The following is a 16,160-nucleotide window of genomic DNA, read 5'->3' as shown; positions in this document are numbered from 1 at the left end:
AGTGAAAGAGAGGGGGGGAGGGAGAGAGGAGAGAGGAGGGAGGGAGAGGAAAGAGACAGAAAAATATAGAGAAAGAGAGAAAGGGAGTGAAAGAGAGAGGGTGGGGAGAAGGGAGAGAGGGAGAGGAAAGAGACAGACAAATATAGAGAAAGAGAGAAAGGGAGCGAAAGAGAGAGGGTGGGGAGAAGGGAGAAGGGAGAGAGGAGGGAGGGAGAGGAAAGAGGCAGACAAATACAGAGAAAGAGAGAAAGGGAGTGAAAGAGAGAGGGGTGGGGAGAAGGGAGAGAGGAGAGAGGAGGGAGGGAGAGGAAAGAGACAGACAAATACAGAGAAAGAGAGAAAGGGAGTGAAAGAGAGAGGGGTGGGGAGAAGGGAGAGAGGAGAGAGGAGGGAGGGAGAGGAAAGAGACAGACAAATACAGAGAAAGAGAGAAAGGGAGTGAAAGAGAGAGGGGGGGGAGAAGGGAGAGAGGAGAGAGGAGGGAGAGGAAAGAGGCAGAAAAATACAGAGAAAGAGAGAAAGGGAGTGAAAGAGAGAGGGGGGGGAGAAGGGAGAGAGGAGAGAGGAGGGAGGGAGAGGAAAGAGACAAATACAGAGAAAGAGAGAAAGGGAGTGAAAGAGAGAGGGTGGGAGAAGGGAGAGAGAGAGAGGAAAGAGAGACAAATACAGAGAAAGAGAGAAAGGGAGTGAAAGAGAGAGGGGGGAGAAGGGAGAGAGGAGAGAGGAGGGAGGGAGAGGAAAGAGACAGACAAATACAGAGAAAGAGAGAAAGGCCTGGCAGTGGATTAGGCTACCTCTTTTGTTCGTAACCATGTTGTTGTCTGCTGGTTCCCTGGTTCCCCCAGTCCAGTCTCAAAGAAAGCCCCTGGATATTCAGCTTTAATAAGAGACAGCCATGTTGGATATCTCCTTCTTCATATATTCCTCCCTTATTTCCTCATTCCCCTTTTTCTCCCCTTCCTTCCTCTCCTCCCACTGTTTCTCACTCTATCTTTAGCTTTCAACAGCCCGCACTGAGAATGTGTGGGAGGGAGAGAAGTCCAAATTTAGATGCTACTACATTAATAGCGATGAGAAATCCAGATCAGACGGCCTTCTCCAGCGCTTTGAATTGAACAATCCCATGGGAGAGAGGCTAGTAGGCCAATTTAGTGTACCTGATATGACCTGTACAGAATAGGTGATGTTATCAAATCAAAATGTTTTTGTCACATGCGCCAAATATAACAGGTTACAGTGAAATGCTGACTTACAAGCCCTTAACCAACAATGCAGTTTTAAGAAAAAAATACCCCAAATCAATAAAATTAACAAATAATTAAAGAGCAACAGTAAAATAGCAATAGCAAGGCTACATACATGGGGTACTGGTACAGAGTCAATGTGCAGAGGCACCAGTTAGTCAAGGTAATTGAGGTAAGAAACTCAGCAAAAAAAGAAGCAGCCCTTTTTCTGGACCCTGTCTTTCAGGGTCCTGAATTCGTAATTCGTAAAAATCCAAATAACTTCACAGATCTTCATTGTAAAGGGTTTAAACACTGTTTCCTATGCTTGTTCAATGAACCAAAAACAATTCATGAACATGCACCTGTGGAACGGTCATTAAGACACTAACAGCTTACAGACGGTAGACAATTAAGGTCACAGTTATGAAAACTTAGGACACGAAAGAGGCCTTTCTACTGACTCTGAAAAACACCAAAAGACAGATGACCAGGGTCCCTGCTCATCTGCGTGAACGTGCCTTAGGCATGCTGCAAAGAGGCATGAGGACTGCAGATGTGGCCAGGGAAATAAATTGCAATGTCCGTACTGTGAGACGCCTAAGACAGCGCTACAGGGAGACCGGAGAGACAGCTGATCATCCTCGCAGTGGCAGACCACGTGTAACAACACCTGTACAGGATCGGTACATCCGAACATCAAACCTACGGGATAGGTACAGGATGGCAGCAACAACTGTCCGAGTTACACCAGGAATGCACAATCCCTCCATCAGTGCTCAGACTGTCCGCAATAGGTTGAGAGAGGCTGGACTGAGGGCTTGTAGGCCTGTTGTAAGGCAGGTCCTCACCAGACATCACTGGCAACAACGTCGCCTATGGGCACAAAACCACCGTCGCTGGATCAGACAGGACTGGCAAAAAGTGCTCTTCACTGATGAGTCGCGGTTTTGTCTCACCAGAGAGATGGTCGGATTCACATTTATCGTCGAAGGAATTAGCGTTACACCGAAGGCCTGTACTTTGGAGAGAGATCAATTTGGAGGTGGAGGGTCCGTCATGTTCTGGGGCGGTGTGTCACGGCATCATCGGACTGAACTTGTTGTCATTGCAGGCATTCTCAACGCTGTATGTTACAGGGAAGACATCCTCCTCACTCATGTGGTACACTTCCTGCAGGCTCATCCTGACATGACCCTCCAGCATGACAACGCCACCAGCCATACTGCTCGTTCTGTGACTGATTTCCTGCAAGACAGGAATGTCAGTGTTCTGCCATGGCCAGCGAAGAGTCCGGATCTCAATCACATTGAGCACGTCTGGGACCTGTTGGATCGGAGGGCAAGGGCTAGGGCCATTCCCCCTAGAAATGTGCGGGAACTTGCAGGTGCCTTGGTAGAAGAGTGGGGTAACATCTCACAGCAAGAACTGGCAAATCTGGTGCAGTCCATGAGGAGGAGATGCACTGCAATACTTAATGCAGCTGGTAGTCACACCAGATACTGACTGTTACTCTTATTTTGACTCCCTCTTTGTTCAGGGACACATTATTTCATTTCTGTTCGCCATATGTCTGTGGAACTTGTTCAGTTTATGTCTCAGTTGTTATGTTCATACAAATATTTACACGTTAGTTTGCTGAAAATAAACGCAGTTGACAGTGAGAGGACAATTATTTTTTTGCTGAGTTTATGTACATGTAGGTAGAGTTATTAACGTGACTATGCATAGATAATAAAGAGAGAGTAGCAGCCGTGAAAAAGAGGGGGCAATGCAAATAGTCTGGGTAGCCATTTGATTAGATGTAGTGCCTTGCGGTCGGAGGCTGAGCCGTTGACATATCAGGCAGTGATGCAACCAGTCAGGATGCTTTCGATGGTGCAGCTGTAGAACCTTTTGAGGAACTGAGGACGCATGCCAAATCTTTTCAGTCTCCAGAGGGGGAATAGGTTTTGTCGTACCCTCTTCACGACTGTCTTGGTGTGCTTGGACCATGTTAGTTTGTTGGTGATGTGGACACCAAGGAACTTGAAGCTCTCAACCTGCTCCACTACAGGCCCTTCGATGAGAATGGGGGGCGTGCTCGGTCCTCCTTTTCCTGTAGTCCACAATCATCTTCTTTGATGAGTTTTGAGGGCCCTATGGTGTTGAACGCTGAGCTGTAGTCAATGAATAGCATTCTCACATAGGTATTCCTTTTGTCCAGGTGTGAAAGGGCAGTGTGGAGTAAAATAGAGATTGCATCATCTGTGGATCTGTTGGACGGTATGCAAATTGGAGTGGGTTTAGGGTTTCTGGGATAATGGTGTTGATGTGAGCTACAGAAGTGAGTCCTACGGGTTGGTAGTCATTTAGGCAGGTTACCTTAGTGTTCTCTTGGGCACAGGGACTATGGTGGTCTGCTTGAAACATGTTAGTATTACAGACTCAGACAGAGACAGGTTGAAAATGTCAGTGAAGACACTTGCCAGTTGGTCAGCCCATGGTCGGAGTACACATCCTGGTAACCATCTGGCCCTGCGGCCTTTTGAACATTGGCCTGTTTAAAGGTCTTACTCACATTGGCTGAGGAGAGCGTGATAAGACAGTCGTCCAGAACAGCTGATACTATCATGCATACTTCAGTGTTGCTTGCCTCGAAGCGAGCATAGAAGTAATTTAGCTCATCTGGTAGGCTCGTGTCACTGAGCAGCTCGCGACTGTGCTTCCCTTTGTAGTCTGTAATAGTACTGCCACATTCGACAAGCTTCGGTGCCAGTGAAGTACGATTCAATCTTAGTCCTGTATTGACACTTTGCCTGTTTGATGGTTCATCAGAGGGCATGAGATTTCTTATAAGCTACCGGGTTAGAGTCCCGCTCCTTGAAAGCAGCAGCTCTACCCTTTAGCTCAGTGCGGATGTCGCTTGTAATTCATGGCTTCTGGTTGAGGTATGTACGTCACTGTTGGGACGACGTCATCGATGCACTTATCGATGAAGCCAGTGACTGATGTGGTGTACTCCTCAATGCCATTGGAAGAATCCCAGAACATATTCCAGTCTGTGCTATAAAAACAGTCCTGTAGCTTAGCATCTGCTTAATCTCACCACTTTCTTGTTGACCGAGTCACTGGTGCTTCCTGCTTTAGTTTTTGCTTGTAAGCAGGAATCATGAGGATAGAATTATGGTCAGATTTGCCAAATGGAGGGCGAGGGAGAGCTTTGTACACGTCTGTGTGTGTGGAGTAAAGGTGGTCTAGAGTTTTTTTTCCCTCTGGTTGCACATTTAACATGCTGGTAGAAATGAGGTAAAACAGATTTGAATTTTCCTGCATTAAAGTCCCTGGCCACTAGGAGTGCCGCCTCTGGGTGAGCGTCTTCCTGTTTACTTATGGCCTTATACACCTCATTGAGTGAGGACCTAGTGCCAGCATATGTTTGTGGTGTTATGTAGACAGCTACTAAAAAATACAGATGAAAACTCTCTTAGCAAAAAATGTGGTCTACAGCTTATCATCATGAGATACTCTACCTCAAGCAAGCAAAACCTTGAGACTTCCTTAGATTTCGTGCACCAGCTGTTGTTTACAAATATACATAGACCGCCTGTCACGACCTGACCTTAGAGATCCTTTTTATTCTCTATGTTTGGTTAGGTCAGGGTGTGACTCGGGTAGGAAAGTCTATGTTTTCTATTTCTTTGTTTTTGGCCGGGTGTGGTTCCCAATCAGAGGCAGCTGTCTATCATTGTCTCTGATTGGGGATCACATATAAGTTGTCATTTTCCTTTTGGGTTTTGTGGGATCTTGTTTTCTGTTTAGTGTTTCTGCCTGACAGAACTGTGCGCTTTCACTTTTTTGTTATTTTGTTTGAGTATTTTTTTAAATAAAAGAATCATGAACACTTTCCACGCTGCGCTTTGGTCCACTCTTCCTACCACCAACGAGAGCCGTTACAGAAGATCCCACCATCAAAGGACCAAGCAGCATGGCCAGAAGGAGCAGTGATCCTGGGCCCGGGAGAAAAGGGAGTGGAGGACATCCTGGACCTGGGAGGAGGTAATGGCAGGGGACAAGACCCTGCCATGGAAGCAGGTGGAGGCAGCAAGAGAGGAACGGCGACGATACGAGGAGTTAAGACAACGACAGAAGCACGAGAGACAGCTCCAAAAAATGTTTTGGCGGGGGCACACGGGGTGATTGGCGGAGTCAGGGTTTAGACCTGAGCCAACTCCCCGTGCTTACCGTGGGGAGCGTGTGACCGGTCAGGCACCTTGTTATGCGGTGATGCGCACAGTGTCTCCAGTGCGCATTCACAGCCCGGTGCGCTCTGTTCCAGCTCCCTGCATTTGCCGTGCTAGAGTGGGCATTCAGCCAGGATGGATTGTGCCGGCTCAGCGCTCCTGGTCTCCGGTCTCTGGTCTCTTCGGCCCAGGATATCCTGCGCCAGCTCTACGCACGGTATCCCCAGTTCGCCAACACAACCCAGTGCTGTGCGCTTTCATTGAAAAAAATGTTGTATGAGTATTTTTGGAAATAAAAGAATCATGGACACTTTCCACCCTGCGCTTTGGTCCACTCTTCCTACCACCAACGAGAGCCGTTACACCGCCACCCCTTGTCTTATCAGAGGCCGCTGTTCTATCCTGCCTGAAAAAGCTTCAAACCCGCCAGCTGTTTGTTATTTATGTCGTCGTTCAGCCACAACTTGGTGAAACATAAGATATAACAGCTTTTAATGTCCCATTGGTGGGACTTTCATGATCGTAGTTTGTCTATTTTATCATCAATTGATTGTTTGTTGGCTAATAGGACCGATGGTAAAGGTAGATTACCCTCTCGGCGAAGGATCCTAACAAGGCACCCGGATCTTCGTACACGATTCCACCGTCTCTTTCTCCTGCGAATTACGGGGATGAGGGCCTTGTCGGGCGTCTGAAGTAAATTCTTCCTCTCCGACTCGTTGAATAAAAAGTATTCCTCCAGTATGTAGTAGTAATCGCTGTCCTGATATCTAGAAGCTCTTTTCGGTCATAAGATACGGTGGCAGAAACATTATGTACAAAATAACTTACAATGATAATGACAGTTGGCGTCTCCATGTACAGTATGTATGATCCTAAAGGGCTTTACATTATAAGGACGTTGCTCCGTTTGTAATACCTAGTTGATTAACAATGTGAATGGATCGCGGTGGAAGTGGCTACTCAATGTTCCTTTAGTGAGGAGTAGAGATGTGCATTGTTGGTTGCTTGAGGGACAGACTGACTTGAGGGAGAAGTGAAACTGACAGGATTCATTGAGGGGGACAGATGTGTGAGAATATCACACAGACTTTGTCTGATGACAGCCAGGCATATCCTTCATTGTAACTCATTTCCTTTCATCAATATGTTTCTGTCTTACAGTTCTAAAAGTTCATAAACTGTTAATTATTAGTTTATAATCTGTAATAAACAGTTTTAACACATTAGTTGAAACTTTGATTTTTAGGCTGTTTTGATGTGTGGCATGTTGAGAGTTGCCTTAGGCTACGAAACTGTTATTGATTATGGGCATGGAAGGAACAAGGAAGTTGAACCTAAATACAATATACCTACTATAGGCCTACAGCACATCAAGGACAGTTCATCTATAGGCCAGGCCTACACGCACGAGATTACTGTATTATTTGTATTTATTTTAAGAACGTGGAGCCTGCAATGTCTAGTCTGTCGTTTTGTATATAAAAAAACATCTAGTAGCCTATAAGGACGTGGAGCCTGCAATGTCTAGTCTGTCGTTTTGTATATAAAAAAACATCTAGTAGCCTATATCATGAGAACAACACACAAATATTTACATTTTCCACCATCACTCACTCTCCCTCCCTCGCACGCACGCACACACACACACACACACACACACACACACACACCAACAAGCTGAACTTTATTATGATAGCAGTCAAAGTGTATTTTTTGCCTATGCTACCCATACTGTACCTCCAAAGTGCGTATTTCTTGCTGAGTGAGGTCGCTCAATGCTGCGCATTTGGTTCGGAGTCCTTGTAAACTGGAGATGGAGATCTCGATCATATTCTGGATGAGTTCGCACTGGTGGAGTGCGTCCCTGTCCATCGCTGCGCCACCTACACTGTCCCCGTCCGATAGTTAATTACTTTGAACCATCCTTCCACCTTTGACTGGCACAATATCCATTCCTCGTCGTTGGCACGGCTTGGTAGGTTTAGTCGAGTTTGAACAGCGAACTAATAGAACAGTTAATCTACGACCTTTACATTGGTAGCTCTGTCACTTCAATGAACACACAGTGGGTTCCGTGTATTCTGAAGAGCTACGTAAATTACTTCTTTCTGCATGGTGTTTGACAGAGTGGTCGCGTTCCAGGTCGTCTTTTAACTTCCGTGGGGCAACGGCCCACATTTCAGCAAATAAACGCCTGTTTCAAATAAACGGCGAGTCTAAATGAATTGTTTATGCAGTTACCATGAATTACCAAATCAAATCAAATCAAATCAAATTTATTTATATAGCCCTTCGTACATCAGCTGATATCTCAAAGTGCTGTACAGAAACCCAGCCTAAAACCCCAAACAGCAAACAATGCAGGTGTAAAAGCACAGTGGCTAGGAAAAACTCCCTAGAAAGGCCAAAACCTAGGAAGAAACCTAGAGAGGAACCGGGCTATGTGGGGTGGCCAGTCCTCTTCTGGCTGTGCCGGGTAGAGATTATAACAGAACATGACCAAGATGTTCAAATGTTCATAAATGACCAGCATGGTCGAATAATAATAAGGCAGAACAGTTGAAACTGGAGCAGCAGCACAGTCAGGTGGACTGGGGACAGCAAGGAGCCTTCATGTCAGGTAGTCCTGGGGCACGGACTACCACAAATGTTTACAAGGTTCAATTTGTTACATTACATAATTCAGTATTGTCTCGAAAAAATTATGGCAACCATCTGTTTTTATCACCAGTAAGAAACTGCTAGCCGTTGGCTGCTAACAGCTAGCTAACCATAGACTGCTAGCTAACTATAGACATGTAACTATAGCTAACTGGCAAGCACAAAAAACTCATTACTCTCTGTAGTGCCCTGTAGTCGGATGCCGAACAGTTGCCATACCAAGCGGTGATGCAACCAGTCAGGATGCTCTCAATAGTGCAGCTGTATAACCTTTTGAGGATCTGAGGTCCCATGCCAAACATTTTCAGCCTCCTGGGGGAGAATAGGCATTGTCTTGCTCTCTTCACTACTGTGTTGGTGTGTTTGGACCATTTTAAGTCCTTAGGGATTTGAACACGAGGAACTGGAAGCTCTCAACCAGCTCCACTATAGCCCCATCAATGTGAATGGGGGTGTGCTCAGCCCTCCTTTTCCTGTGGTCCACGATCAACTCTTTTGTCTTGCTCACGTTGAGGGAGACATTGTTGTCTTAGTACCACACTGTCAGGACTCTGACCTCTCCCCAATAGGCTGTCTCACTGTTGTCAGTGATCAGGCTTACCACCGTTGTTTTGTTGGCATACTTAATGATGGTGTTGGAGTCATGCGTAGCCACAAAGTAGTGGGTGAACAGAAAGTACAAAAGTGGACTAAGCACACACCCCTGTGGAGCCCAGGTGTTGAGGGTCAGGGTGGCGGAGGTGATGTTGCCTACCCTCACCACCTGGTGTCGGCCTGTCAGGAAGTCCAGGATCCAGTTGCAGAGGAAGGTGTTCAGTCCCAGAGTCCTAAGCTTGGTTACTAGATTGGAGGCGACAATGCTGTTGAACGCTGAGCTGTAGTCAATGAACAGCATTCTCAGATAGGTATTCGTCTTATCTAGGTGGGTGAGGGCAGTGTGGAGAGCATTTGAGATTGTGTCGTCTATGGACCTGTTGGGATGGATCCTTGGTGTCTGGGATGATCGAGTTGATGTGTGCCACCAGCCTTTCAAAACACTTAATGATTACTGATGTGAGTGCTACAGGGCGGTAGACATTCTCGCATGTTGCCTTAGAGTTCTTGGGAACAGAAAATATGGTAGTCATTTTAAAATGTGGGGATTACAGACTGGGACAAGGAGAAGTTGAAAATGACCTGCCAGCTGTTCTGAGCATGCTCTGAGATCTTGCCCTGGAATATCATCCGGTTCCACGGCATTGCACGTGTTGACCTGATTAATGGACAGTAAGCCCTGCCGTGTGCGGCGGGCGTTGAAGCCTGTGTAATATGATTCCACCTTATTCATATATTGTTGTTTTGCTCGTTTGATGACTCTGCGGAGTTCGTAGCGGGATTTCTTGTACTTGTTCCTGTCCTCAGCCGTAGCCTCAGGGTTGTCTATGATAGCGTGGCAGCCCTGTCCTTTAGTGCCAACCTCTGTGTTAATCCAGGGCTGTCTATTGGGGAAGCAGCGTATCTTTATTGTGGGGACAACGTTGCAGATGCATTTCCTAATGAAGCTGGTGACGGAGGTGGTTAGCTCATCAATGCTATCGGTGGAGTCTCGGAGCGTATTCCATTCAACGCTAGCAAAGCAGTCCTGTAGCATAATCTCTGATTCTGATAACCATTTCTCAACGCAATGAGTACTTCCTGTTTGAGCTTCTGTTTGTAACAGGAAGCAGGAGTACAGAGTCATAATCTGATTTGCCGAATGGGGGACAAGGAGGGCCTTGTATGCTTGCTTGTGGGTAGAGTAACAGTGGTCTAGGACTTTTTCACCCCTGGTAGCAAAGGAGACGTGTTGATGGAAGTTGGGCATCACGTGTCAACAAGGAAAGCAGCCTCCGGGTGCAAGTTTTACTGCTTGTTTATAGCCTCATGCAGTTTGTTAAGTGCCAGCTTGTTCTTTTTCTTGTCCTGAGATGGAATGTATACAACAGTCACAATAATATCTGAAAACTCCCTCAGGAAGTAGATGGGTCGGCATTAGAGCATCAGGTAGTCCAAGACGGGTGAACGATGGGTCAAGACTTCCACTGCGCTCGAGTCGGCACACCATTTGTTTTTGATGAAGAGGCAAACCCCTGCCACTCTCGATTTCCCAGACTTCACTGTCCTGTCCACTCAGTGAATGGAGAATCCATCAAGTTGGATAGCCATGGGGGGTATCTTGGCCAAAAGCCATGTTTCAGAAAAGCAGAGAATATTGCAGTTACAACAGCCATGTTGATGGCAATTCCATGATAGGAAGGTAATACATTTTATTGTCAAGTGATTCTATTGGCCAAGATTGTTCACTCGTCTTGGGCAATAGAATGGAGGGAAGAGGTGGCTGGTTGGGGGTCCTGGGTCCTGTTGGTTCCAGACTTACCGCTTGCCGTACTGTAGCAGAGAGAACAGTCTATGACTAGGGTGGTTGGATACAATTTGGGGCCTTCCTCTCGGCCCTCTGTAGTATTTGCCATACCAAGCGTTGATGCAGCCAGTCAAGATGCTCTCAATGGTGCAGGGTTAAGGTTTAGGGTTAAGTGCCCTGCTCAAGGGCACACCGATTATCACAATAACCCTGGCTTAACTATCACCAAATACAAAGATCACAGCACATGCTCATTAAATGTTCTCTATGTATGTGATTTGCCAGTATACAGGTATAGTTCAATTTGTGAACTATGGTGGGAACCAGTGTAGTTGGCAGAGCGCAGAGAATAACCAGGTTTTTGTTAAATGTGTGTGTTGAGATGAAGCTCTGACTGGCATGCTGTGATCTGCCCTCCCTGTGTTTTCCATAGGAAAGCTCCCCTCTCCAAAACAGCTGGGAAAAAATCTCCCTACATGGGCAGGAGAGGAGGAGGAGCCAAATCCCGGAGGACAGGAGTCCTGGAGTCCTGGAGAAGAGCCTTAACTCTGGGAATATTTTAATGCTCTGTAAGGGAGGTAGATACAGACAGAATTCAAAGACATTGGATTTCATACACTCTCAAAGCCCAATGCCACTCACCTAGAATTTTTACAGTAATGGGTAATTAACCCAGAGGGTTCTGGCATCAGGCAACTTGCTGTGTTTAATGAAATTCTAAACACATTCACACTGATTGGCTCTATAGAACAGCACTGACATAGTCCTCCTCAGAGCCCTCGGGCCAAGTTGCCTAGATTTCAGGTGATTAGAGAGAAACTGGTCCTTCGTGGCACTAATGCCCGCTACCCTCAACAAAGTTGACTCTGCTCCCAATGTTTGGGGACGATTGTTGTAAACGTATTTTTGTATTACTGTTATTTTGTCCTCTTGTCCCTATTTTTTTTGTGAGAATGTACTGCCATCTACTGGTACAATAAGGTCAGTGAATAGAGAGAGAGAGAGAGTCCCATTTCCCCTCCCGTCAATTCAATGAATTAATTCTAAAGTGGCCCTTATTTTTGATGTAAAAAAAAATATATATATTCTTTAGGAGGTCTGTTAAAAGATTGACGTAGTTGGCAATGAAGACGCTCAACAAGGACAGGGAGTGACGATGTACGGAGATTGAGAGACAGGAAGTGGACACAATCGGAGGAAGGGAAAGAATGTATAATGTATCCACATACCCGGTAACGTCATTGTATCAATATTTATTTCTGCATATCCGCTTTGTTCTTTTTATATTCATATTTTTAATCAATCCTCAAATATCATGCCACGTTTAAGAAACAAGATCTTTGTCACATTAGTACACAAATAAAATGGTTGTATAAATGTGATCAACTGCAAGTGAAAAAGCTATTGCACAAACAGCTGATCTGGCAACGAAACAATGCAAATGAACGTGCTATTTAAGTCACACATTTCCCTGCCTGCTAAAAAACTTGTACTAGTCACAGTTCCACCATATTCTCCCTGTTCTCAGTGCATGGATCAATTTGTGTCTTTGTTCATGTACAAGTCACAGGCACAAGGAGAGGGCCTCCTGTGGTGCCAGATTCTCTTCATCTGCCATTCCAAAACATAGTATAAAAGTAGGGGTTGTGCACCTGAAATGGCATCCTATTCCCTATATAACGCTCTACTTTTGGCCAGAGCCCATGAGGGATAAGGTGCCTGAGTCTATTTTAGGCTGCTGAGCTCCTCCATCTGCTGACCTGTGACCCACAGAGGCAGCTTTACGGTCAGATATCAGGGGCCAACTAGGCCAGTTACCTCTTTAGCTATATACTCTAAAAAACACTACCACTGATGCACAATAGTACTAAATTGACAGTAATCACTCAGAAAGCACTACTGAGTGAGACTGAAAACAATAAAATCAACACACTACAGATGGCGAAAGAAAGAAAAAGAGAGAAAAAGTGAAAAAGACAGACCAGTTTCCAAATGAAGTGATAGTTGTTTCTACACACCCACTCTCCCTACTCCCCTCCCTCTCTCTCCATTTCTGTTTCTCTCTCTCTCTATCCTTTTCCCCCTCTTTCCCACTTTTTTCCACGAGGTGTCAATACTATTATGTTTCAGGAACCGTGGCCGTTGAGCATATGACTTGCGCTGCCCAACACATAATTTACAATAGTTTTTCAAGGCTGTAAGGAAAAAAGCCCTCCACTACGCCCTCAAATACACACAAGCACACAGAGGCAATCTTTATCCTATCAGTCAAGGACAGGAACTGATAACGGCTTTATGGAAGAGTTCCTGTCCCAAATAAATAATCTCGACTCGTTTGGAAATAAGACTAAATTAGATTTAGATCTCCACAGTAGCCATTTCTGTTTGTAAAATGTTCCATATTTTATGGATTGGAAAAACAAGAATGTTCCTCCTTTACCATTCTAAGATTGATCTACTCATGAGAGAGAATTTGTCAACATTTGTAATGTCATCATGACCTAATGGCATTCAAATAGAGACGTTGAGTCACCTGTTAACAATTCAAAGCAGTGATTCCAAAATTGCTAGACCCTTTAGGTTGCATGGCCTCTGACAAGAAACAATGTCTTTGTTTACTTGGTGAATAACAAGACACTTCAAAACACTTTAGGTGGGTCACAGTGAAAAAATGTGTGGCAGGTGAATCCCTGAATGAGAACAAAGGTCATGTATGTATAGTTACAGCACAGTGCAACAAGGAAGAACTTGGAAGATTTACAGTCAGATAGTTAGTCAGCTTACAGCACATCTGTTTTGATGACTAGTGGGTCGGGGGACCTGCTCTTGCCCTCCTTACTACCTCAATCTCTCATCTCTGATCACCATCTCTGTGGAGCCAACAGCCTCCTGGTATGCTCTCTGCCTGCTCATGTCCTAACCAGTCAGGGCCCTTAATGTTTAACTTGAGTATTAAGGGTTCAAGTCAATGATAAACCAGCAAATTTCTGATCACAGACAGCTACAACATATTTTTCCAGTACTGTGCTGTTATTGGGGAGGCAGGTAGGCTAGTTGTTAGAGCATTGGGCCAGTAACCGAAAGGTTGCTATATCGAATCCCTGAGCTGACAACGTAAACATCTGTCGTTCTGCACCTGAACAAGGCAGTTAACCCACTGTTCATAGGCTGTCATTGTAAATAAGAATTTGTTCTTAACTGACTTGCCTAGTTAAATAAAAATTGAGGACAGTTTTCCCATGTGAAATTTTAGCTATATGTGTATTTTTATTTAACTAGGCAAGTCAGTTAAGAACAAATTCTTATTTACAATGACGGCCAAACCTGGACAATGGTAGGCCAATTGTGCGCCGCCCTATGGGACTCCCAATCATGGTCGGTTGTGATACAGCCTGGATTCGAACCAGGGTGTCTGTAGTGACACCTCTAGCACTGAGATGCAGTGCCTTAGACTGCTGCGCCACTCAGGAGCCCACTCGGGAGTGTGTGATGATTAAGAATTTCCCATGACATGTTTTGAAGAGATTGAGATTGCAAAGAGATTGAACAGAATCTTACACACTTACAAATTCGTAAGTGTTTCTACCTGTGTAGAAACAGGAACACTGCCTAGGACTGATGATTGTGGTCTGTTTTAAACTGGATCTTCAGTACTGTGTGTCATATGTCAGTGTGGCATGGATCTGGTGTAAAATAAAACTGGGCTGATATTGTTCTAAACCAAAATGAAGCTTCAGGAGTGTTCTGGTCACTTGTGTCACAGCTGACAAAGCAGGACAGCTGGAGATATACAGTAACTCCTCACTCTCTCCTTCTCCCAGACTACTAGAATCTTCTGGAGGTCCTGGAGTCCTGTGGAGGCAGTTACCACAGCTGCGAAAGCTAAGAGGGGGGTTCACATTGGCAGGTTGAAGTCACTCAAGTCCTATTTTTTTGCATATCGGATTCAAATCTGTTATTTTTTCCAGCAATCTGAACAGCCAAAAAGCAAATGGAATCGTATATTTCAAGCCACATTTTCAATCCCATTCGTAGGTGGTTTGAAGTCAGATACAAATTGATGAAATCAGATTTGTTTTTAGAATGCTATTTGGCATATCTAGCTACTCTGTTGACAGTTTGACAAGAATACTCAGTAGCCTCGGTTTTTCAGATGACTGCCTTGCCTGGTTCACCAATTACTTTGCAGACAGAGTTCAGTGTGTCAAATCGGAGGGCATGCTGTCCGGTCCTCTGGAAGTCTCTGTGGGGGTGCCACAGGGTTCAATCCTCGGGCCGACTCTTTTTTCTGTATATATCAATGATGTTGCTCTTGCTGCGGGCGATTCCCTGATCCACCTCTACGCAGACGACACCATTCTATATACTTCCGGCCCGTCCTTGGACATTGTGCTATCTAACCTCCAAACGAGCTTCAATGCCATACAACACTCCTTCCGTGGCCTCCAACTGCTCTTAAACGCTAGTAAAACCAAATGCATGCTTTTCAACCGTTCGCTGCCTGCACCCGCACGCCTGACTAGCATCACCACCCTGGATGGTTCCAACCTTGAATATGTGGACATCTATAAGTACCTAGGTGTCTGGCTAGACTGTAAACTCTCCTTCCAGACTCATATCAAACATCTCCAATCGAAAATCAAATCAAGTCGGCTTTCTATTCCGCAACAAAGCCTCCTTCACTCACGCCACCAAACTTACCCTAGTAAAACTGACTATCCTACCGATCCTCGACTTCGGCGATGTCATCTACAAAATTGCTTCCAACACTCTACTCAGCAAACTGGATGCAGTTTATCACTGTGCCATCCGTTTTGTCACTAAAGCACCTTATACCACCCACCACTGCGACTTGTACGCTCTAGTCGGCTGGCCCTCGCTACATATTCGTCGCCAGACCCACTGGCTCTAGGTCATCTACAAGTCCATGCTAGGTAAAGCTCCGCCTTATCTCAGTTCACTGGTCACGATGGCAACACCCATCCGTAGCACGCGCTCCAGCAGGTGTATCTCACTGATCATCCCTAAAGCCAACACCTCATTCGGCCGCCTTTCGTTCCAGTACTCTGCTGCCTGTGACTGGAACAAATTGCAAAAATCGCTGAAGTTGGAGACTTTTATCTCCCTCACCAACTTCAAACATCTGCTATCTGAGCAGCTAACCGATCGCTGCAGCTGTACATAGGCTATAGGCAAATAGCCCACCCATTTTTACCTACCTCATCCCCATACTGTTTTTATTTATTTACTTTTCTGCACACCAATATCTCTACCTGTACTTGACCATCTGATCATTTATCACTCCAGTGTTAATCTGCAAAATTGTAATTACTCCTCATGCCTTTTGGACACAATGTATATAGACTCCACTTTTTTTTTCTTCCTATTGTGTTATTGACTTGTTAATTGTTTACTCCATGTGTAACTCTGTGTTGTCTGCTCACACTGCTATGCTTTATCTTGGCCACACCACCATCGTTACTATGACAACTAACAGTGTCACCAAATGACTTTCGTCTGAACACACACATTTGGTCACTTGAAACTTGCTGTTCGGATAGTCATTTTTGCTAAATGGATTTGAAATAAAAAACTGATTTCAGCATTAAGGCCTGCAGTGTGAACAAGACTTCAGTGTTTCTCAAGTGACCTCTTTTCCTTTTGCCTTGT

General features: G+C 45.2%; 1 protein-coding gene across 1 annotated transcript in view; it reads right to left on the bottom strand.

The window, feature by feature from the left end:
- LOC118380417 (kinase suppressor of Ras 1-like) overlaps positions 1-7,570 on the bottom strand; it is a 63,852-nt gene extending 56,282 nt beyond the window's left edge. The window contains exon 1 of the mRNA XM_052508569.1: positions 7,187-7,570. Coding sequence (XP_052364529.1) covers positions 7,187-7,321 — 135 coding nt within the window. The 5' untranslated portion in view covers positions 7,322-7,570. The remainder of the gene's footprint in view (positions 1-7,186) is intronic.
- Positions 7,571-16,160: the final 8,590 nt, after the last annotated feature.

This window comes from Oncorhynchus keta, chromosome 1 (genome assembly GCF_023373465.1).
Source record: "Oncorhynchus keta strain PuntledgeMale-10-30-2019 chromosome 1, Oket_V2, whole genome shotgun sequence".
NCBI classification, from domain to species: Eukaryota; Metazoa; Chordata; class Actinopteri; order Salmoniformes; family Salmonidae; genus Oncorhynchus; species Oncorhynchus keta.
Note: the sequence above shows the minus strand (reverse complement) of the source record. Positions and strands in the feature narration are given on the sequence as shown.